General features: G+C 42.0%; 1 protein-coding gene across 1 annotated transcript in view; it reads left to right on the top strand.

Annotated features, from left to right (window-relative positions):
- Window positions 1-8,634: 8,634 nt before the first annotated feature.
- The window catches only part of C1QTNF7 (C1q and TNF related 7), a 94,406-nt gene continuing 78,431 nt past the window's right edge, over window positions 8,635-24,609 (top strand). The window contains exon 1 of the mRNA XM_008150869.3: window positions 8,635-8,774. Within this exon, the coding sequence (XP_008149091.1) occupies window positions 8,753-8,774 (22 nt within the window). The 5' untranslated portion in view covers window positions 8,635-8,752. The remainder of the gene's footprint in view (window positions 8,775-24,609) is intronic.

Raw genomic sequence — 24,609 nt, 5'->3', positions numbered from 1 at the left:
GAACCACTATTATCATGAAAATATATTATGTTAAGTTCTGGTTCTGGCCAATTCTAAAATAAATTTGAAGATTTATCCTTTAACATTTTATTTTGACCTTTTGTGAATTGAAAGAATCACACTTCAATTCACTAGTTTATGCATGAAGGCAAAATAAAAGTTGAGCCAGGGGTTCTGTCTATCCCTGAAACCAAATCCATGCACAAATGTTTTCTTGACTTCACTCCCATTTTCCTTCTTCATCCTGGCAATAAAATACCATCAGAATATAATAATTTTATGTTCACATAGTCTACCATTTTCCTTGTTAGGATTCACAATATGATAACATCAAGTTCCAAGCATTATATCTGATAACTAACCCTTCAGGACTGTTTGAAAATGGAGGAAAGCATGCATGCATACCTTAATTTGCGTCATAACTCTGAACACATTTTTACAACATAAACTTTCAAGTGGTTTTATCCTTATGTGGTTTAATTTGGCAATTTCTTTAGTATATACAAAACCACAGGATATTCTATAAAGCACCATGGATAATAAAAAGTTACAACAAAGGTTAGACATAATCCCAGCCTTTGAGAAACTTAAGTTTAAACTTTAGTATGAAAAAAAGGCACTCATATAAAGAATGACATAAAAGGGAGAGTGATAAGTACCCTGTGAGTAACATAATAGACGGCAGCTTGAAAGCATTGAGTGTCCTTGTAGGCAGGGATTTTCCCTGTCAAGAGAACCATGCATGCAAGAATTAGTAGCAAAGTGGAGGATAAAGTGATGCTTAATAGCTTTGCAAGTGCCCATCATACCAACCCCTATTTGGGGAGAATAAGCGCTGATCTTTTCTGATTCTTAGTGTGGAGGCACAGGTTTATGCCTCAATACAAAATGACCTTTGCTACACCCCATCCCCACCCCCAAATCTACTTGCCTGTTACTACACAGAAATTTGGAAGTCATGTACCTCACCAGAGCACAGGAGTGAAAGGGTAGACAAGAGAATTGTCCTTGCCTAGCTCTGAGGAAATAGGCCATTCCTTGGTCTACCCTAAAATCAGAAGAGGCTCAGCCAGAAAAGTCACAAGCTGTCAAGGCTGTATCTCTACTCACTAGTGAAACTGTGGCCAGTAAGTTTCAGTCTTGGGCCAAGCAGATTATAACTCTCCATTAGAGGGAAACTAGACAAGCAAAGGGAAGGCAATAGCATTATCTCTTTCTCTCCTGTGGGTTGAAGATGAGATGTGAGCAGAGGGACAAAAAACTTCTCCCTCTCCCCACATGTGTCATTACCTTAGAATAGCCTCTTCCTGAATGTGCTTTAAGACATATTTGTACCTTAATTTTTTCCTCAAAATAAAAATTGTTTGAATCAAGTATTTCTTTGGAAAACACAGAATATTTTATCCTCTAGTGGAAGATTGATTGCACCCATGGTACAGATTGCTCATGCTTTCTTGTATCCATGTCTCTTGTATCTCACGCTAACCCTGGACTTGATTGAGCATGTGACTTGCTTTGGTCAGAGGGCCAGTAGCAAACTTGACGCAAGCAAAAACTTGAAAATAAGCACTTGAATATTTCCACTACTCTTGAACTCTTACAATTGCCTGGGGACACATCCAGACTATCCTTGTGGAGAATGAGATACATAGAGCAGAGTCAGGTATTTCAGCTAAGGCTATCCCAGATCAGCCAACAGTCAGCAGATTGCAAGACATACGTATCAACTACTGCCAAGACCAGAAGAAGTGCCTGGCCCAGCACAGCCAAGATCAATGGTACTGCGCAGTCAACCCATACATTCTTGAGGAATAATATATGGTTGTTGTTTTAAGCATAGAAAAAGTTTTGTTTTTTTAAGCATAGAAAACGCTAAGTGATATACCCTTCTTGGAGATTGCTATGGGCTAAATTGTGTCACCCCAGAATTTGTATGTTGAAGCCCTCCCCCGCCCCCAGTGTGACAGTATTTGAAGATGGAGCCTTTGGGAGATAATTAAGTATAGATGAGTTCATGAGAATAGGGACCTCATAATGGAATTAGGGTCCTTAAGAAGAGGAGGAAAGACCAGAGTTCTCTCTTTCTCACCGAGTGAGGACACAGTGAGAAGGTAGTCATCTAAAAGCCAAGAAGAGAGCTCTCACCAGAATATGGCAATAATGGCACCTCAATATCAGGTATCCAGTCTACAAAACTGTGAGAACATAAATGTCTGTTGCTTAAGCCACCAGTTTATGGTATTTTGTATGGCAGCTTGAGCAGACTAAGATTAAAATTGTCATATGTAACTAGTATCATCCAAAATTACTTACTATTATATACTTATTCTCTTTCCTTGGAACATTTCAGAATATAATTCCAAAAACAGTCTGGGGAAATGCTGGGATAAATAAACTGTGATAACATAAGTGCCCCAGGATGCCAGATTTTAGAGACATGACGAAGAAATGATAATCAGAATTTGATGGTGAAAAGTTTTAGGGAAGTAGAAGAAGAGGGAGTAAAAGCAATGACATATGTTTAAAGTCCTAAGAATCTGAGAGGACTGTGGGATTAATGACAGAATTGGACAACTCAGGGAAAGTTGGGTTGAGGAAAAATAGTTTTGCTTTAGAAATATTAAACCTGATGGGAATGTGCTATCTCTAGAAAGTGAAATCCAGCAGGCATTAGAATGATGCCAGGAAAGGGGAGAGGGTAGATCTGTTCTGCAGGTTTTGTGAGTTGATGAATGATAACTCATGAAGGATAATCCTACAGAGGGAAGAGAGTCCAGAGCTAAGTGAGGGACCCCACAATGCTCTGATAGAGGTGGGCCATACACACAGAGACCAAGAGTTGGGAGATGACTTCGTAAAGCCAATAGCAGAATTGAGACTGTAACTCAAACTGTTGACTTCTCGGTAACCTTACCACAGTGCCTATGAGTCATTCGGCCATTAATTGAACACTAGTTCACTGGAGGGCAACCAACCACAATGACAATCTAATTGAAATCATGTTGCATGAAGAACAGTTGAAAGAGCCAGACACATTGAACTTGGAAAAAGGAAGATGAAGTTGTGGGGAAGATGAAGTCTAAGTAAGCATTGCCTTCAGATATTGTAAAGACTCTTTTGTGTGAAAAATGGAGCAGGAATATTCACTGTTGCTCAGAAAGTTCTTCTGTGTTTTATGAAGTTGTGGCTCCCTCTTTCCCTGGGAGCCACAAGCAGGAGTGGAGTAGCCATCTGCCCAGGCTGTGCAGATAGATTATGAATAGAATGAGAGAGTGAATAAGAACACTCACAAGTCTTCCAAATCTAAGATCTGAAGATCTACTAATAGGTCATATCTTTTCCAGTTTTGACATATTTTCAATAAGTTGATTTGTTTCCCTAAATTACCAAGAAAGTAAAAAAGGGCCTTCAGATCTCCTCATCATGACCAAAATCCAAGAGGGGTGAGCCAGCGACTGCAAACTCAAAGAAATGGCGTCTGCCCCTTGGTATCCTTGGTGCCCAACAGTGAGGAGCACACAGTAGGCATCCTTGTACCATCTGAGAATTTAAAGGAGGGTCAGTGCTTTATGTGTGGCTTCACTTTGAAGGTGGGTTGAATTATTTCCTGCCACTCTCAATAAAGACCATTTTATTTCATCTCCAAACATTGTTAAAAATTGAACTATGGTTGGCATACAATATTATATTAGTTTCAGGTATACAAATTAGTGATTTGGTATTTTTATATATTTAATAACCTCTCTCAATAGGAGGATAAAGTTTCCCAACTAGGGTCATTTCTTCTTTGGCCTCTTTCTTGATGTTGTCACATGCTTGATAGAATTCAGAGAAGCCTGTGTTATAAATTCCAGATGAAGCCACCTGGGTTTCAGGATACAATTTGAAACTTGGCTGCTTCATGCACGCAAGAGAAGAAATAAAGTCAACTGTAAGAACACAAAGCTTACAAATGAAAAATGTTCAAATTTAATCATTGCACTCAGAAAGGGGAAGTGTGTATTTTCCAAGAAAAACAATCTGCTGTCCACAAAAGTTTAGAGTGTGTTTCAGAAGTAATCTGTAATCATCTCAAATGCAATGATGATAAGGAAAATACATGGTATAAGCATGTTCTCTTCATTTGGCATGGAGAACATGTTTTAACCACCTTTTAACTGTTCAGGTACTAGAACCACACAAACTATGTTTATATCCCAGCTTTGCTACTTACTGGCTGTGTGACCTTGTGCTAGTCCCTTAACCTCTCTGTGCTTCAGATATCCCATCTGTAAAATGATGATAATGTTAGTGTCTACCTCATTGGATTGTTGAAAAGATAAAATAGTTAATATATTTACACAGCACATAAAATCGTGCCTAGTACATAGTTCATGCTCAACAAATGTTTGTAATTATTATCATTGTTGCTTTAAATTGGTAGAAGAAAAAAGGGTCTGAACCCTTTAAAAGAGTTTGGGAATGAAGGAAGCCACATTTCTAGTAGGAAGTGCCCAAAATACCTGAGATAGAAACAAAATGTATGAACTAGAACCTTCTGTACCTCTGTTTAGAGCAGTTCAAAGCCAGTAGGAAAAACACAGAGTCTGAATAGAGGACAATTTTTAGAAAAATTAGTGCTCAGCTAGTATTAATGAGATGTTTACCCCATTTGTACTGAGCAGCTTAGACCGGTCAATGTCAAGACCATGGCCTTCTTCTGCACACACAGTACAACAAACATTTGGGTAAGTGGAATTTACACTCATTAAATGCTAAGGAAAGTACTTCACTTGGACTTTGAAGTTTATAACTTCCTTTAGCCCCTGCTTTGCAGGTTGCTTGTAAAATTTGACAGTAACCCATTGGACAATTTTTGTAACAAATGCATGTATTTTTTATAGATGGGTAATAAATTTTGCTTTCAACAGCTATTCTTGTCACTAATATTTCCGTGGTTTCAAATTTACTTAGTCGGGTAGCATACAATTTATAAACAAATTTATAGAAGTACTATAGCAAAAAAAAGTTGGAATTTATGGTTAGTATAAAAATAACTACCATTTTTGAGCACTTATTGTGTCAGGTTCGTTCTGTATTCTTTCCATATAATTTAATCTTCCAAGAATCATTTCAGGTAGCTATCTATAGTGGAGTAATTGACTTAGCTATCTGTGACAAATACACTCCCACACTCAGTGGGGGGTCACAATATAAGTTTGTATGTTAGTCAATAATGTCTGATTTTTATCCCTCAGAGTTTGAGGTTCCTTGTACTACGGGGCTCCAGCACCTCTTTTTGCTTCCTGCCACATGAACAGAGGAGAGAGAAAGAATGTGAAGTGGATATACCAGTTCCTCACCCCCTCAGCCCAGAATTAACCCTATATAACTTCTGATTACATCCCATTGGCCAGAAATCAGTCACAAGGTCAACTGAACTGCAAGGGAAGCTGGGAAATGGTGGGGACAATGTAGACATCAGTAAACACAAAAAGCACCTGTTGTAGTTTACCCTTCTGGCCACCAAATATCTATCTCCTTCCCTCTTTCCAAACACAGAGCACACTGATCTCTCCCCAAAGGAAACAATGTCAAATTCTGTGCAGTGGCTGCAAGCAGCTCAAAGTGCAGGAGTTCTGGGCTGTGTGGAGTTTTCCTTGTAAGTCTGATTTGGCATCTCTTGATCCAGAGACCTATGAACTAGAAGGAAAGTAAGGTATAAAGCAAAGGACAAGTTCTCTCTCTCTCTCTCTCTCTCTCTCTCTCTCTCTCTCTCTCTCTCTCTCTCTCTCTCTTTCTCTCTCTCTCTCTCATGCACACATGCACACACACAATATAAATGGTACAACAGTGGTAAGATAACCACAATAAAAATTCCCATTCAGAAAATGAAAAGAAAGAATGAGAACTACACAGCCACCATGGATACCTCGAGTGGCCAGGTAGACACAGTAGAGGCATACTGCCCTGTGGGAGGAGGAGGTTCTGGATAGGGTGCTGGCTCCGCTTTCTGGGAAACTCCCTTTCCCATCATCTCTATGGCCACCAGGTCCTCCTCCTGAGAGGCTCCCCTGGCCCACCTCTGAGGTGCTTGTTGAGGAGCTGACCCTTCGTGCAGCCAACGGTCCACTTCCTTCTTGAAAGACATATTTAGTACAGGCTTATAGCTATTTTAGTAATGTAAGTCCTGCCAAAAAATTAGTAGGCTTCTGCAAGCCATCAAATGTATGTACTATCTCTGTGTTCCCTTTTATTTGTTTGTAATTTAGACATTTCCTTTTCTAGGCTCATCTCATTCTTGAAAGACCTTGCCAAGTGCTGTTGATAGTAGCCAACACACACCACTATTTCTTCCCCACCTTCCTCTCCTAGACCTACAATGTTATGAGGCACATACGGCCTTCCAAGTTGTCACAGATGTCAGTTTCACTGAACGTTTCACCATTGCAAAGCATGCTTTTCACCTTCCCAGCCTCTGGTCTCAGTTTCCTTACCACTCACCTCCTATTAGGCCAATGCCACTGAGTGGAGGTTAGTGTTAGAGCAGGATCCCATGTCCATGACCAGTCACAATGTTCATCATGTGACTCATAAATAGGTCTTTTGAAGTACCAGATACACAATGAGGTGCTTAATTAATATTTGTTGAGTAAATGCAGTATTATGTATATATGTAAATAGGTTGTTTTAACATACCTACATTAAATCTTTCACTACTAAGGAAACCAACACTTATAGAAATGAAGTAACACATCGGAGGTCATACAACTGGAGCGTGGTGGATCCGTGTCTAGGACAGTATGTGTGCTTATGTCTCCAGACATCTCCCCAGGAGAAGCCAGAGCAAAAATCAACTCCACCTTTGTCTCTGCTTTCACAGCACATTAAGTCTGAAACCTGACCGCTCCCTGTAGTGTGAGATTCTTTCTCTTTGCACTATTTCAATCAGAAGTGTTATCCTCTGGCCATAGAATAATAGTTACTTTGGGTGACTTCAGAAATCACAGTGAAAAATAAGTTATAGCTTTTTAATTGATGAATGGGATTTTTTATGCTATAACTCGTTTACATAAATGTACACAGTGAGAATACTTAGTAGATTGTGCCTGTGTCAACATTTACTTTCTCCACCAAATGGTTTCATTTTATAAATCTTTTCTAGAGTCATTTAGAGCATTTCATTATATTATAATCATTCATTAAATCTAACAAGGGCATACATTATCTGACCTTTACTACCTGTAGAAGCTTTGACATATTAACCTTGCCTGGTGGGAAGCAAGATCTGCAAACCAAGATCGTCAAAACAGTTGATTGGTCTGAACCTATGCACTGTTTTATTCATTCAGTAAGTGTTTATTGAGCACTTATTATTTATCATGTACTGAGCAATCCCTGATTTGAAATATAGGAAGACAAATACCATACGATTTCACTTTACATATGGAACCTCAAGAATAAAATAAAAAAGTAGAACAGATTAACATTTGACAGAGGGGAGGGAGGTTGGGGGACTGGGTAGAAAAGATGAAGGAATTAAGAATTACAAATTTGTAGTTACAGAATAGTCACAGAGACATAAATTACAGCATACTGAAGATAGTCAATAATATGGTAATGACTTATGTATGGGGCCAGGTGGCTGCCTGGCATGTTGGGGACCACACTGTAGAGTGTGTGACTGGCCACTGCGCTGTGCATCTGAGACTGATGCAGAATAGTATTGAATGCAGATTGTAGTTGAAATTTTTATTAAAATATATATTATAAAAATTTTAAATCACCAATTTCAGTTGACCACACTTTAAGTTGGCTATAATTTTAATTCACAAGTGTGTGTGTGTGTGTGTGTGTGAGAGAGAGAGAGAGAGAGAGAGAGAGAGAGAGAGAGAGAGAGAGAAAGGGAGAGATTAATGTCAGTTAGGGAAGGGTGATTTCAGTAAAACTGGTAACACCAGTTACAAACTAAATGTCAGAAAACATATTCAGCTGCGTGGATGAACTCTGCAAAGCAAGTAACCTTTCTGGGGATGGTGATCTGTAAGCAGGATGAAGGTTAAAATAAGACCAATAACATCAGTTTAGGTATTTTCCCCTTTTATGAAAATATAATGTATACTAATTTTAAATTTTCGAACAGGGGAGCATTGCATGAGATCATCGTGATAGCACAGAGCTGTTTAAACACAATTTCACTAGCATCATCGTTCCCTGAGTTGGGACATAATCTTTCCTATATACTTTTTGCTCCCAATGAAGTGATGCCATTCGTTCTCAAGGCATCACTTGAAAAGGCAAAAGCAACTGGAAGTAACAGGATGAGAAGATCCATGGATAAAAGAGGGAAACAGACGCGTTTGGATACCTGAAACCCTTGCTGCTCATTTGCCTCTTGTCTGGTTTGTGGAAGAACGTCACCCACTCCTATTCATTCCTAACGAGAGTATATACTGAGCGCTTTGAAATGTGAGTATTATGGGAAGGATCGCAGTTGCTTTAAATTACAGGAGCTGGCAAGTGCCTGGGAGGAGCAGGAGGCTGTTTAAACTGAGGAAGACAGTTGCAAAACCTCCTACAACAGCATGAGCTCCGAGCTTCAAACGCGTTCTCATGCTCAGACGAGCGCTTCCTTTTTCATCAAGTTATCTTTTATGCTGTTTTGAAGCAGCTTTGGATAATAAGCACGTATTTCTGCTGTACATTTTTTAATGGTTCCTAACTTCATGGGACAACCAAAGCCAGAAAGCCTCATGTTTGGGGGGAACGTGTGATGTCAGCAATGCCAAGAAAAGGTAAGCTCCCGTTTTCACTGTGGCCTTTGTCAAAAATATTTACAGAGGAACTTAAGACAGCTACTTGCGGAAAGGATATCAACAAATGAATCAGAGGCTGGAGAACTCGGCGGTGGTGCTTTCTCCTTTCTATTCTGCTTGATGCACAAACCTCTGGGAAGTATCTTTTGACTGTATGAAAAATGCCGTTTGCTTTAGAAACGGTGTGCGGCGCTTCAAAACATCTATTCTGGTGCACTTGGCATTTGCTAGTGTGGCGATGGGCTAACATACTGCCGAGGTCAGAGTATCTACATTGTCTCATTCGGTTATATGCAGCTCAACTTCCGGCGCTATGATCTTGCTATTAACTCAGAAATCTTTCCCCTGGAAGTGTTTAATAACATTCCAAAAATCCTCTTAAATACGGTTACTACGGCTTCTTATAAACTTGTCTTGCAGGATGTATTTTTCAAAAGTTAAATAAATCATTGGATGTTTCCTTTGTAACCACTTGAGAGGAGTTCGCAGTTATTATGTCTTGGGGAGAAAAAAAGTTCAACTCCCAAGTTTATTCAATCGAGTTGACTGACGGTGCTATTATCGGAATGGGGTGGCTTTGTCTTCTTGATTGTGCCTCAGAAGCAGGTAGCGAGCAGAGAGGCGAAAATGTTCTTTGTTTTTCCATGCGTTGACCATATGAGAAGTTTCCTGTGGTTTTAAGAGGAAGGGCACGTAAATGTGTGATGTGTTCTTTCAATTTCTCTGAAAAAGTCTGTTATCAGTGTTCCCATCTTTTCGAGGCAGACTTCCAGGTGAAAAAAAAAAAAAAATCCTAGATATTTGTGGATGTCTGCAAATTCTTCCAGCAGGCTGTGAGCGAGCAGAGCCCGTACTCACCCCTCCACGCGCACGTATGTACTCACAAGCAGAAACACACAAGCAGCAACATAAAAGCCCTGTGGGTCTGACCCAGTGTTTGAGTGGCTTGGAACAACTAAGCAACCCAAGTCTGCAAACCCCGCCGATCTAGAAACGCTCGCAGACACTCCTGTTAGGCCTGTGTGAGAACGTGGGTGCTCCCCGGAGGCCCTGGGCTGGGGTTGAGAAGGACTCTACCTGTCTTTGCTGCAGCGACGGCTGTTCTGTAACTGGATTCAATTCTGATTACATATGGTGGATGATAGTGCCTTCCCTGCCTTTTGTAGTCTCAGTGAAAGGAAAGAGATAAGATCAGAAGAAGGTCGTTATGGTAGAAAAGGGAGTCCCATCAGCTCATTGCAAGGTGGTCAAGAGAAACTGTGAGTTCCTTTCTCCATCTGTCATTGGCAATGGAGGGACTGAGGGACGTGTGCCTATCAGTTCCTTGTTCTCCTTCCCGTGTCTTCTCTCCTCTCCCTTTGTTTGTCTCTCTCCATGCCGGCCATACGGCATCCAGAGAGGCAGCAGTGGGTTGGACATTCAAGAGTAATATCATCTCCTCCTTCTCGTCCTCTCGGCCATTCCCAGGCCAGTTGGGGAAGCCCCCACCCTATTTGGAGGGGGTCTCCGGGACCCCACCCCATGACCTCATCACAGGCAGCTGGAGAGCTGGGATGGCCAGCGGTTACGTGGCGCCTGAGTGCGCCCTGGGGATGGGTGCGGCCAAGAAAAGCGCAGTGTGGCATGACGTGACTGCTGGGGAGCCCAGCGAGGACTTTCCATCCCGGGTTCGGGCTCCCACGGAGGCTGGCGGCCTCTCTGGAAGCCAGATCCTCCAGGCCCCGCCTCTGGGCCCTTCAGAAGCCCCAATGAGGATGAAAACAAAAGGCAATTAGAGTTGCTAATGAAACCCAAGCCAGCTGACTCATCTGAGGCGCAGCCACTGGGGGGCTTGGTGATGAAACCTGGAGAGCACCCTGGAAAGGATAGGTCAGGGTTGTCCCAAAAAGGACTGCGACGAGAGGCCCCATGCGACCTAATCATGTCTGTTCGCCTCGGAGAGGCTGGGAGAGAGGACGGGGGAGGAGAGTGTTAACCAATGAGCTGCCAGGGAGTGTGGGAGCCATGCTGTCTGAACTGGAAAGGATTTTAGTTTAAACCCCTTAGCCCAGGTTGCCCGCTACTGCCACATACCCCAGATCTGTGAACCAGGACCTGTGATCCATGACCAGGCTCAGAAATCATACCCTGGAAAGACTAGGAAAGAGATACCCTCACCTGAGGTGTCCACGTTATGCCATAAACCTCAACAAGGCTCTGAACTTGGCCCTTGACAGAGAGAAGGAAGGCACTCAACCCTGTAGGAAGTAGGTGGAGAAGAGCATAGAGAGGGACTTTGGAAATCAGCCTGCTGACTTCAAAGAAAGCTTCTCATAGAGTGCCTTTGAATAGATTTTAGAGGAGGGTTGAAATATCATGACAGAGGCAAGAGGGGCAAGAGGGTGCAGGCAGAGGCCAATGAGCAATGGCGCAGAGGTGGGAAGACATGGCTGCTCTCATGAACCAAGCAGACTGGGGGAATGGAGACTCTACTTCCCAAAGTGCATCCCAAGGCACACCCTGGGTCACTAGTAAGAGGATGACCAAAGGTGTGATGTGGAAAGCTGGGCACCATGTGGAACAGAACTTAGGTCTGGGGTCACAGACATCCGACTTCAAACACAGCTCCACCTTGAACTGCCCTGCACGCTCAGAACCATTCCAGCATCAGTTTCTTCATCTGTTAAATGAGGATAATAACTCTACGTATGCTTTTAGGGGCATCTTGAGGATTAAATTAGAAATTCATGCAAAGGGTCTGCTATCAGAGTATCTGGCATATAAGAGCTCGATGAATGTGAGCTCTTATTAGCTATTAAATGCTGCTTTCTTCGCTGCAGGCCTTCTCAGACATTTTATTTATTTACTAGAGGCCCGGTGCATGAAATTCGTGCACGGGGGGGGTGTCCCTCAGCCCAGCCTGCACCCTCTCCAATCTGGGACCTCGAGGGATGTCTGACTGCCCATTTAGGCCCGATCCCGGTAGGATTGGGCCTAAATGGGCAGTCGGCCATCCCTCTCACAATCCAGGACTGCTGTCTCCCAACTGCTCACCTGCCTGCCTTCCTGATTGCCCCTAACCGCTTCTGCCTGCCAGCCTGATCACCCCCTAACCATGCCCCTGCCAGCCTGATTGATGCCTAACTGCTCCCCTGCCATCCTGTTTGCCCCTAACTGCCCTCCCCTATAGGCCTAGTCACCCCTAACTGCCCTCCCCTGCAGGCCTGGGTCCCCCCCAACTGCCCTTCCCTGCAGACCTGGTCGCCCCCAACTTCCCTCCTCTGCTGGCCTGGTCACCCCTAACTTCCCTCCCCTGCAGGCTTGATCGCCCTCAGCTGCCCTCCCTTGCAGGCCTGGTCCCTCCCAACTGCCCTCCCCTGCCGGCCTGATCACCCACAACTGCCCTCCCTTGCAGGCCTGGTCCCTCCCAACTGCCCTCCCCTGCTGGCCATCTTGTGGTGACCATCTTGTGTCCACATGGGGGCAGCCATCTTTGACCACATGGGGGCAGCATCTTGTGTGTTGGAGTGATGGTCAATTTGCATATTACTCTTTTATTAGATAGGATTAGATAGGCTAGAAGCCTGGTGCACGGAAGGGGGCCAGCTGGTTTGCCCTGAAGAGTGTCCTGGATCAGGGTGGGGGTTCCCTTGGGGCATGGGGCAGCCTGGGTGAGGGGCCTGTGGTGGTTTGCAGGCCAGCCATGCCCCCTGGCAACCCAAGCAGAGGCCCTGGTATCTGGGATTTATTTATCTTCTGTAATTGAAACGTTGTAGCCTTGAGTGGAGGCCAAGGCAGGCCAGAGCGGGCAGAAAGCTTGGGGACAACTCAAGCCTCCTGCTCTCTACGTGGCCGCAGCCATCTTGGTTGGGTTAATTTGCATACTTGCTCTTGATTGGCTGGTGGGTGTGGTTTGTGGGTGTGGCCGATGTGTGATCAATTTGCATATTACTCTTTTATTAGATAGGATTTATTTATTTATTTATTTATTTATTTATTTTAATTTCTTTATTGATTAAGGTATTACAACCCTGACCTGTCCTTTCCAGGGCGCTGTCCCCCCATCCCCCCTACTCATGCCCTCACCCCCCTGTTATCTGTGTCCATTGGTTAGGCTTATATGCATGCTTCTCACATATTTTAGCTTTTAATTTTATTTTGTGAATACTCTATTTGCATTTATTTGTACTAATAAAAAACAAATTAATTTATAGCCTTTTATTGACCACTTATTTTGCATCAAGCATTATTCTAGGCACTTTATTTGATAGTTTCATTTAAAATGCACAACCTATTGGAGCTATTATTAGTGATATTCTACTGTCATCTTTACTTTATAATTTGTGAAAACTGTAGCCCAGAAAGGTTAAATAATTTGCTCAAATTTATCTCAGTAACTTCATATGGGGCTCTAATAATCAAAACTTTTTGATCATTATACATGCTAGAAAGTTATCTGTTCTCCCATGTTTTTGTTTTTTAATGTGTACTCTGTCTCTTTATGAGTGGGTCATTAGAATCTAATGTTTCACAAACTCATTAGAACGTGAAACCATTTTTTCCCAAGGAGTAGCACACAATGCATGGAATGTGGAATGCGTGCTGAAAAATGGTGAGATTGAGTTCAGGCCACATGGCCTTCAAGCGCGTGAAGTTTCCCAAGATTTAATTAAAATTTATTAATCTCTACAAGCCACTTCATGAATTGACTTCCCATATTTCTGTGAAACAGAAGCCCAACAACTAGGATTCTCATATCTAAGGAAATTAACTTTTTAAAAATATTGCCAACTTTTAGAAGAAATAGTGAGAGGAAAGCAAATTCTCATTAGCAGTTTCACACCCGAAAGGTCAGCCTTTGCCTGTGGTTCAGAGGCCTGCTGTATAGAGCACATTGCAAAGGACAGCAGAATAAAACACGATCTCACCTTCAAGGAGTTATCATTCCAATGGGGAAAATAAAACATGTGTTCCAACATGTAAAATGCAAAATCAGATTTACAAGGAAGAATATAAGAGAGGCTCAAGGTGAATGGGAATTCAGAGAAAAGGAGACCTCGGGTCCCTGGAAATATCAGAGTAATGTGTAACATTCTTTGCTATTTACCATGTACAAGGAACTGTGCTAAGTACTTTACAATATGAATAACCCATGTGTACTTTACAAGGCTACAAGATGGGTGTTAACTTACCCATTTCACAGATGAGAAAACTGAGCCCTAAAGAAATTCAGTAACCACCTGAAGTCTTTTAAGAAGTAAGTGGCAGAGTATGATCTCAAACTCAGGTCCATCTGATGCTCAGGGAAGACTCCTCAGAGGAGGTAACATGCAATTTGCCTTGACGGATGGATAAGGATTGGTGGTAGGAGCATTCCAGGCAGTGAGAAAATATTAGCAAAACCATGAAAGAGACCAGTGTAGAGAGGAACAGGAGAGCTTCCCTTTGCAGAACAAAGTGCAGCATAGAGAGCAAAGGGAATAAGCTCAAAAGACTTGGTTGCAGGGCAATGGGGGGTGTGGGGGTGGGGGCAGGGTGTTGGTTGGAATCATGTCATAAGAAAGCATTGAATGCCACAAAAATTGGATTTTTTTTAATGGAGTGATCATTGAAAGTTTGTAAACAAGAAAGTAACTCCCCGGCAGTTCATTAGAAAAATGATTTAAGATGATTAATCAGCGTTTAGAAGGGACAAAGACTAAACCTCCAGTTAGGAAGTGATATTTGTCCAGGCAAGAGATAACACTGGTCTTTATTCACACGGCAATTAAGGGGTGGAGGTAACCATTGGGCCCGGTCTCCTAAGCCTGCTACACCAAGATCGTGACCATCACAGTGGTCTTTCAAACAACAACTTTGAGGCCTTGCTAACTTTGATTTGACCCTGGAAAATAAGAGGGGTTGGGGAATGGAAGGGACAGGAGGAGCTAGCTGACCTCTAGGGGCCTTCTCAGCTCCAGACTCCATGAAGACAAACCTGTGAGCAATTTGATGGAAATCATTAACTCTACAGTTTCTTATTCCATCACCAATTTCTGAACTTCTCCTTCATATCAAATGGGCATATTTCCAAAAGAACATTGGGGTCTATAAAGTTTTATGAGTTTACAGCTGTGGCAATTAGAAATTGTGATATTGGCATGCAATGATGGAGAGAGTGTATTTTAATATATCCCTTCAGAGAGTGTATTTTAATATATCCCTTCAGGAGAAATTCCTATCCATTAACCTGGCTGGCTGCTTTTTGCATCTTTCAACTGTCTGCCCCTTTTGACTGAGAATTCTTACACACCATGGAGGGTCTTGCCAGGCTCTGAGTTATTTATTAGGTGTCATATGCCCTCATCCTGCCCCCAAATAGGTGTCAAGGTTCTAAAGAGTAGACATTAATTCATCTTTAGGTTCTCCAATGACTTACAGCTATAGCAAGTGCCAATCTAATAACACAGGTCTGCAAGAAATGTCACATTCCTTTCTTTTCTTTCATTCAACTTAACTTGAATCAGATTCCAAGAGGCCAAGTCTGCAGAAAATGCAGTTTTAGAAATTATCAGGCTCTTACCCCCACCACCACCAATACTAGTGAGGTCTTCCTTCACACCACCTGTGACCATTCTTATAAATTGCCTGTCCCTGATGTCTGTGGGATCCCCTGTTTGGGATCTGAGAATCACCATCCAGGCCAGGCACCCAGTGAGTGTTTCCACTTCTCCCAAGTGCACTGATCCCCAACCGCCAGACACTGCAGGTCTAGTGGGAAATGTCCCATCAGAGGTCTCTTATTTCCCCTCTCCCATGGACTCATGGACTTGAACTTTCAGGGGGGGAAAAAAAGGAAATACGTTTTCAAGAAACTTCTGCTTCCTGGTCTGCACAACCCTGAAACAGATGCACACAAGGGACCCGGCAACATTCTTGGAAGCAGTTGGGGGATGAAGAACACACAGAGTTATCTCTCACACACCCAGTAGGTATTCAATAATTGTCAGTGAAAGGTGGGCCCCAGTAACTGATGAAATGGCTCCTCCAAAGTTGCTCAGTTGGCCACCAGAGGAAGTGTTTTATGATCAGCAGCACCTAGCATGTGCCAGTACTTTACGTATACTGGCTCCATATCACCATTTTTCAGATGAGGAGTGGTGCGTAGCTTACCTAAGATCCGATGAGTGTTAGGAGATGGAGCATGTACTGGTATTTAAACTAGTGTCCCAGTCTCCATAACCCACACTCTTTCCATCTGCCACATGAACCCTGGAAGGATTCCTTACTTTCTGCCTAGCAGTCCAGAGGTCTGCTCTTGACTAGTCTTTCAGTTTTAAATAGAGATTTTTTTTTCACTATGAGCATAGTGTGCCTCTGCTCTGTATCATAATAATCCTATAGGATGGTTTATTACTCCATCTTATACTTCATCTGGGAGGCAGCAGGGAGGAAGATTTAAAAGAGGAGAGAGTGGTAAAGTGACTTGTCCTAGGCCACAGAGCTAGACAGGAGCTCAAATGCCAATACATATTTATTGTTGGAAGCCGCCCATTGTCCTCACTAGCAGAGAGGTGTGGACAAGGAACCCAGAAGGCTGGTCAACCTTTAAGCTCTGAAAGGTCAGAGCCAACCACCCACTGTTTAGTTGAGACAATGGTAGCTAAAGCATCATCCACTTTTAGTTTTATGTAAATTCTTGCTGATGGGCTATTATTGGAATTGCCTGCCTAAAGGCTATGGGTGTATCCCATAGTCTTAATAAAAGGGATAGCTAGGCCAGAGTGGGGTGGAGTCTTTCCCTTTGAGTTGGGCTCCTGCCTGGCCCCCAATATTCCCAAGTTAATATTTTCTACTAGTCTCTTTCATTTGCGTGCGGCCTCTTCCAGAACCCAAACCCTGAACCTGAACCCTGAACCACATGGGATGTGGGGGTGGGGGACACTTGCAACTGGCACCCAACGTGGGGCACTCGCAACATGTTAGAAGCCGCCCATTGTCCTCAATTTATCTGTTTGTCTGTCTCTGCCTCAAAATCAAGGGGAGGGAGTCAGTCCTAATTAATGAAAAACTAATTACAGAATAGTATTAAATATTTGCATTTTCAGGGTCTTTTCTACAAATAACAGCAAAACAGAGCTCATGTAGCCTCCCTAAAATACCTCCTAGAGGTGTACTCTACCAACATTTGAGAGTTGTCACTAAGATATTCTTGGTATCCTTGCCAATTGCTAACATTCCTGAAGCAGCTTATTCTCTTAAATTGGTCAAGTGATTTTTATTTCAGTTTCTTTTTTAGACAATTATGGGTTTTTTTTAGAAAATAAAACGTTATTGAATTTATTGGGGTGACATTGGTTAATAAAAGCATACTGTTTTCAGGTGTACAACTCTATAATACATCATCTATATATTGTATTGTGTGTTCACCACCCCAAGTCAAGTCTCCTTCCATCACCTCTCTCTCCTTTTTTAAATAGGATTTAGTCTCCCTCCCTGCTGCCTCCCAGATGAATAACATGGGGTAATAAACCATCCTATTCTACCTCCCTCTACTCCCTTTCCCTCTGGTAATCACTATACTGTTGTCTGTCTCTGAGGGTTTTTTTCTTTCTTTGTTTAATCCCATCACCTTTTTCACCCAGCCCCCCTATCTCCTCCCCTCTGACAGTTGTCAGTCTGTTCTCTGTATCTATGAGTATCTTTCTATTTTGTTTGTTAGTTTATTTTGTACATTAGATTCCACATATAAGTGAGATCATATCATATTGTCTTTCTCTGACTGGTTTATCTCACTTAGCATAACCCATGCTGTTGCAAAAAGCTATGGTACATTTACACAATGGAATACTACTCAGCCATAAAAAAGAAGGAAATCTTACCTTTTTTGACAAAAATAAATTTTATAAAGTAATAATTTATATCCCATTCCACTCTAAAATCTAATTTGACATCAATAGAATCATAGTTAAGAAATTGGATTCTTTAAATTTATCAACCCATTTTATCATAGGAATTTGTATCTGAGTATCACTTATATCTCCTCTTTTCCTTCACAATTGAGACCATATTCCTTGACATGGTCTTTCAGAGGACTCTTCACAGCCCTCCTTGTCTACCTTCACCCTGATAGTCATCCATAGACCCATGTATTCCAAATACCACAGATTGGGTGGCTTAAACAACATAAATTAATTTTCTCACAGTGCCAGAGGCTAGAAGTCCAAGACCAAGGTGCTGGTTGATTTGGTTCTTTCCAAGGCCATTCCCCTTAGTGTGTAGATGGCTGCCTTCTTGCTGTGCCCTCACATGGTCTTTCCTCTGTGCAGACACCCTGGTTTCTCCTTGTGTGTCAAAATCTCTTCTTCTTATAAGGACACCAGTCCAATTGGAATAGGGCCCACCTCAGGGCCTCACTTTAACTTTACCACCCCTTTAAAGGCCTTATCTTCAAATATAATCATATGCTAAAGTGCTGAAACTTTGAATTTGGGTATTGGCGGGGGGGACATAATTCAACCCAGAACAATGCAATACCTACCCACAGTGAACTCCTCAGTTTCTTGGGCATCTTTTCTCTGTGTAACTCAGGTCTAAAGAATCAAGTCTATTTCTTTGCCTTTGTATGAATTACATTGAACTATATAAAACTGCTGACCTTCAACCATTTTATTACCTACAAAATGGCAATTTTATGTGATTCCAATATAGTGTGGAGATTTCACAAAAACTTTCATTTCCTGAAGACAATTTATAGGCCAGGCCCTTAAAATGTCAGATAAATGGTTAATCATATTCCTGTTTGTCCCTGAGGCTGAGCTGGGATGCTATTCAAACAGGCTTTTAGGATCTATCTACATGTCAGATCTCACATCCAGCCTCAATGCCAACAGTACCAAAAAGCTCATACTGATCAAGGTAGCCCCTTCCATTAAAACAGAACTGGCCATCAGAATCTGGCCATTCTTAATGTCTTTCCATTGATCCTTGTTCTTCTTTCGAAGGTAGCATGAAGTCCATCTCTTTTTTCTGGTGTTTTAAATATTAGAAGACTATCACCCACTACCTTTCCAAAGCTCCCCAGGGTCTCCCTACACTGGCAGGGAGGAATTTGCCCTGGGTACCGTGTGGTTCACCAAGAATAGCCACACCCCTCTTAAAGTGGACATCAGACCTGGACACCAGATTCCAGATGACTTCACCCCTACTGCTTACTCCATGTCCATTTCCTGGGATGAATAGTAACACTGTTATTGAGAAAGAATCTGAACCCAACCTCTGGTTAGTAGAAAAGAAGGTAGAGTTCAATTAGTGATACCCAAGGAAAACCAGGTGTTTTCTATGGCTGCTCTCACTGCTAATCTGGATACTGTCTGACACCCAGACTACAGGGGAACCATTATTCTCTCTGATTTAAGTACTTTCTTTTCCTTAAAGCTAACTTTTCATTGCCAATAAGCTCATCTCATAAAAAGGCCAACTAAGACACTCAGATTTTTTTTTAAAAAGTTAGTTGCAGCAAAGCTTATTTTCACCCATGCTATGATGCTGCTTTTCTTTGTAGTTAACTAAAAAGAATGAAGAATCTGAAATTTTGATCTACTTGTATGCCAGTTCCAACCCTAATCCTTCTTGGCTGTGTGAGTGTGGGAAAGTTATTTGAATTCTCTGAGCCTCTGGAGTCCATCATTGAAATGGGAATGATTTGTTCCTAGTGCAGTGGACCCATTGGTAGCATTTTTTTAAAATATTAATCCTCACCCAAGGATATTTTCCATTGATTTTTAGGTAGAATGGAAGAGAGAGGGAAAGACAGAGAGAAACATCGATGTGAGAGAAGCACATCGATTAGTTGCCTCCTGCATGAGCCCCAACCAGGGCCCAGGCCCGGAAGGAGCCTGCAACCAAGGTACGTGGCCTTGACTGGAATCAAACCTGGGACCCTTTGGTCTGCAGGCTGATGCTCTATCCACTGAGCCAAACCGTCTAGGGCCCCATTGGTAGTATTAAATGAGATACTAGGTAAGATAAAACATGCAGGCCTGAAGGTGAAATACAAATGCCAGTTGTGAAGAACCTGATGTTTTTGGACAGCCAACTAATATTTCCATAGACCACTTTGTTTTAGGGGATTTTTTTTCTCACTGGACTGGACAAATTGACATCTGGTAGATGATTTAAAAGAAAAGCACAAGCAAGAGAAAAGAACACACATAGATGCTCAGGGAAGGGACTTGCATGTGAATGTAAACACATCCAGGGAAACAATTTCATTCCAGATGGAAGTGTTTCTGTGATGCCTCAAAGGTGTGACAAGCAAAATCCATAATGACTTTCCCTGGTTTACTTTAATTATCCTGGGCCTCAGATGTTGGATTTTAGATGATTTTGCTTGCTAACTCAAATCTACACTGCTGTTTTAATGCTAATGCCTCTCAATATATATATAGCCATTTCTAAGGTACATCATCAGCAACACATCACCATAGATCCAGGCTATAACCCTCATCCTACAGGACCTAACAGAACCCTTGCATGAGGGTGTGGCTGAGACCCTGGGGGCCTGGGGTGGAGTGCTCCAGTTAGTTGTGTCCAAGGAAATGTGGCCCAAGAGTGTCATATCTTAAGATTTTGAAATAAAATCCATGTATCTGGATTTTTATGTGAAATGTTCCTATTTTTTAAAACACTTGTGTATTTTTCACCTATAGAAATGGCAATTTCATATGGTTCAACTCAATACAATCTAGAGAAAGACATAGAGTCCAAATTTTCTTGCTGTGTGGGAAATCTCAAGAGAACTTTCCCTTCCAAAAATGTCCTAAATAAACATGGCATGCACATGCACACACAGTATTAATAGCAAAGCACCCTCCCTACACAGAAAGTATGTGTGTAGGCAAAGCCTCATTTAATTCTCCCAATGCCCCTATAAAGGTTGTACTGTGTTTATCCCTACTTTACAAATGAGACCCAAAGCCTTACCTTCAGTTACTAGTGACACACCTGTACATGATATATTAGCCCCTTGCCAAGAGAGCCAGTGCCTTCATATCTGTTAAATTAGAGGAAGAAATTTGGGATGTATATTATTGCCCACTCTCCCCCCTTCGCTGCTGAGATGGCAAATAGTGGAAAAATGATCTTCTGGGTTCTTTTGGTTACTTTAAATCTTCATATCCCTTGTATTGGCTCACTCAGGTGGCCATAACAGAATAATAACAGAGACTGGATGGCTTAAGCAATGGAAGTTTATTTTCTCACTGTTCTGAGGGTGTGAGTCCAAGATCAAGTTGCTTGTAGAATTGGTTCCTAGTAAAAATGCCTTTCTTGGTTTGCAGATGGAGACCTTGTAGCTATAACTTGACATGAGATGAGAGAGAGAGAGAGAGAGAGAGAGAGAGAGAGAGAGAGAGAGAAGGTGTTTCTTTCTCTTCTTATAAGGACACCAGTCCTATTGGATAGGGCACCACCCTCATGACCTCATTTAACCTCAATTACCTCCTTGAAGATCCTATCTCCAAATACAGTCACAATGAGGGTTAGGGCTTCAACATATGAATTGAGGGGGACACAGTTAAGTGTCCATAACCCTATAACCCCATAACCCTTCTATAAAGAATCAATCTCTCCTACCCTTTTCTTCTTTTCCAGTCTTTGTCCTTAGTCCTCTTCCTTCCCGGCCCACTTCATTCAGCCATTTCCTACTTTTTACCCCAATCTTTGTACCCTGAAGTTCTTTCATTTTCCACAACCTCTCCTGTGTCCCTTTCTATAACCCCCTCTCTTCACACATTCTCCTTTCTCTCTTCCTCTGCTTCTCTTTCCTGCACCTTTATTCCAACCATCCTCTTCTCCAAAGTCTTTTCCTCTCTCCTCCTTCTCTTCTTGCCCTCTTCTCCACCACAAGCCTTCCCATCACAATCCTCGCTCTGTTTATATTTAACCTTTACACCCTGCAGTGTAGATGCCTCTGATAACTGAGGCACCACACACAGTAAAAGCCCCATGAATGTCAGCACTCCCCTTGTACACAGGGTTCCAGGCAAGTTCAAAGGAATGTGCAAGATGAAGCAGTGGAAATGGAAAGAAAAAAATCAAAGCCTTGAGATGGAGGAGGAACAAAATATGTGAACCACAACGCCCCATCTAGTTACTATGATTGAGCGTGAAATTTCATCTCCTGGCAGCCAGACCCAGAGCCTTTCAGATTTAAAGTGACCCGTGTGTTCTCTGATGTGCTCAGGATGAAGGGCTGGAGGACCAGAAATTAATTCCTTTTCTTTTTTCTTTTGATTTCTCTAACATACATCTTTTATTATTTATTATTTTTATTATATATTTTTAATCCTCACCCTAGGATATTTTTCCATTAATTTTTTTTATTTTATTGTTTAAGGGATTAAAAATAGTAGTACATGTGTCTCCTCCCCCCCCTCCACCTTCCCTACCCGCTGGCACTTGCCCTCACCCCCCAACCCAGTGTCTTGCGTCCATTGGTTATGCTTATATGCATGCATACAAGTCCTTCGGTTGTGAATTCCTTTTCTTTCGCTCCACCCCAGGTCCTGCTTTAAACAACTGTTTCCTCGCATCTAGCAGCATTTTTTTCCAGGTTTGCATTTCTCTCTCCCTGGCTAGCGAGGGCTGTATTAAATCTCACTCAGATCCTGTTTAGTACATTGTTTTGTGCAGTGGATAATGCAAATCTTATAATTAAGGCAATTTGTAATTGGTGTCGTTGCTATGGTGTTGAAGGAAATCTGAAATTTTGATTAATCAGAAAGCTTACTGAATGCAGGTTCAAGTAACAGCTAGGTGATTTGGGATGAAAGGTAGCAGATAACAAAAAGAAGGGGGAGGAAGGAAGGAAGGAAAGGGTTTTTTAAATCCTTTTCTACATTCTCTAAAGTTACTCATTTTCCTTATCTTTCCTTATACTGTTCTCTTCCCGCTTTCCTGTCACCTTCCCTCTGAGGCCTGCAGAGAAACCCACATCTCCATCTCCAGCCACTCCTTTTCAATGAAAACCTAGCCTTTGATTTCCAGCATCTTCTCTTGAACATAGAAATCTAGCCACCATCACAAATATTGTTCTGTTACTGACCCAGCCATCCTCCCAGAATGCATTTGATAACTGGTCAGTGCCTAACATTCTCACTGTTATCTTAGTCTGGACACCCACATCAATAAGGCCCTTGTCAAGCTGAACTAGAGATGGCTCAGGTAACCAGAAATGAGAAGTATTAAAACCAAAGCACAGGAAGAAAGAGTGCAGGGTCCTGCCCTGGGGAGAGGAACACTGAAGGGAGTTACAAGACTAATTTCGAGTATTTCAATATCTCCCTCAAATAGGACTTCTGGAGCAATTCCCCAACATTTGGCATCAATTACTTAAGATTCTAATCCAGAGAGGATCTGACCTGAGTTAAAACTGCAGCTCTGTCATTTTGTAGGCTTGTGTCCTTGAACAACTAAACTCTCCCCATCTTCATTTCTGTGCTGTTAAATGAGGCTAATAGTTTCCATCTCATTGAAGTTATAATATATGCATGCAATACATACATGTGAGGTTATAATATGGTGCTCAATCAACCATCACTAAGATTAATATTCCTACTTCTGATGAAACACAATGGAAGAGAAAGCATTAGAAATACAGGGTTATTAAGTTGTTTGGATCAAAAAGCATCAGATCCTTCCTTCTTTCCTTCTCCCTTTCCCCATACACAGCCAGCCAACGGTACCTTGAACCTGCATTCAGTTAGCTTTCTGATTAACCAAGAATTGCAGAATTCCTTTAATAATGCCATAAGCCAACAATTCCAACTATAACTTACCTTAATTGCAACGCTTGCATCCTTTACTACATAAAACTGCATTCTAAGCAGGATTTGAGTAAGACCCCAAAAGAGATTCAGATGTGTTTGGCAAGTGGGAGAAACAAAGCTTTGCAATATTATATAAACCAAGGAGAGAGAGAGTCTTAGCAGTGGTTGTCAACCTTAGGGCTCTTAAATCAGCAACAAAGGGGCTTTGAAAAATCTCAAAGCCCAGGTTGCACCCTAGACCATTACATCAGACTCTCTGGTGGTGGAATCCAGGCATAAATAATTTTGTAACACCACCCCCTAACATCATTCTAACATGCAGTGGTTGAGAATTGCTATTTTAGAGGAAGTGGTGGCTAATGGGGTGAAAAGCCACAGAGTTGACAAGGCCATATGCCTCATGCAGTGTGTGAGCATGTCGATGGCTTTCTAGACTCCAGAGCAGCAATTTTCAACCTTTTACATCTTGTGGAACATAAACTAATTACTAAAGTTCTGTGGCACATCAAAAACTATATCCTATTTTTTGCCCATCTGACAAAAAGAAAGAGGCATACTTTTTATTCATTCACACTGGATGGCTACTATTGTGTTGGCTGTTGTCATTTTTTATTTGACACTCTAAGGGAAAACAGGTCAGTGCCCCTGACTAAAGAGCCAGGTATTGCATGTTTTAAAAATTATTGTGGCCCACCAGTCTTTTTGCTGCTCTAAGAGGACTTTCAGGAGACTTGTGGAATAGAAATTAGGCTGTGAAAGGAAGGATGGATGGCGAGGATGAATCCACAGCAGGCATGGCTGAATCCTTCAACAAATGTATAACCTGGAAGGGGAGAGTGAGGAAGGTAGCTTGAGAGGTTAGCAAAAGCACAATAATATATTTAAAGAATGTGGGAGACCTAAACATATTTGAACCAAAGGTGAGCCCACCATATCTTGAATACTTGTAATTTACATGTGGGAAAATAGTGAGAAAAAGTATCTTGATTATATCAGATCCATGACAGTATCTTGACCAAATACCC

Source organism: Eptesicus fuscus, chromosome 2 (genome assembly GCF_027574615.1).
Source record: "Eptesicus fuscus isolate TK198812 chromosome 2, DD_ASM_mEF_20220401, whole genome shotgun sequence".
Taxonomy (NCBI): domain Eukaryota; kingdom Metazoa; phylum Chordata; class Mammalia; order Chiroptera; family Vespertilionidae; genus Eptesicus; species Eptesicus fuscus.
The sequence above is the reverse complement of the archived record's forward strand: the minus strand, read 5'-3'. Positions and strand labels throughout refer to the sequence as shown.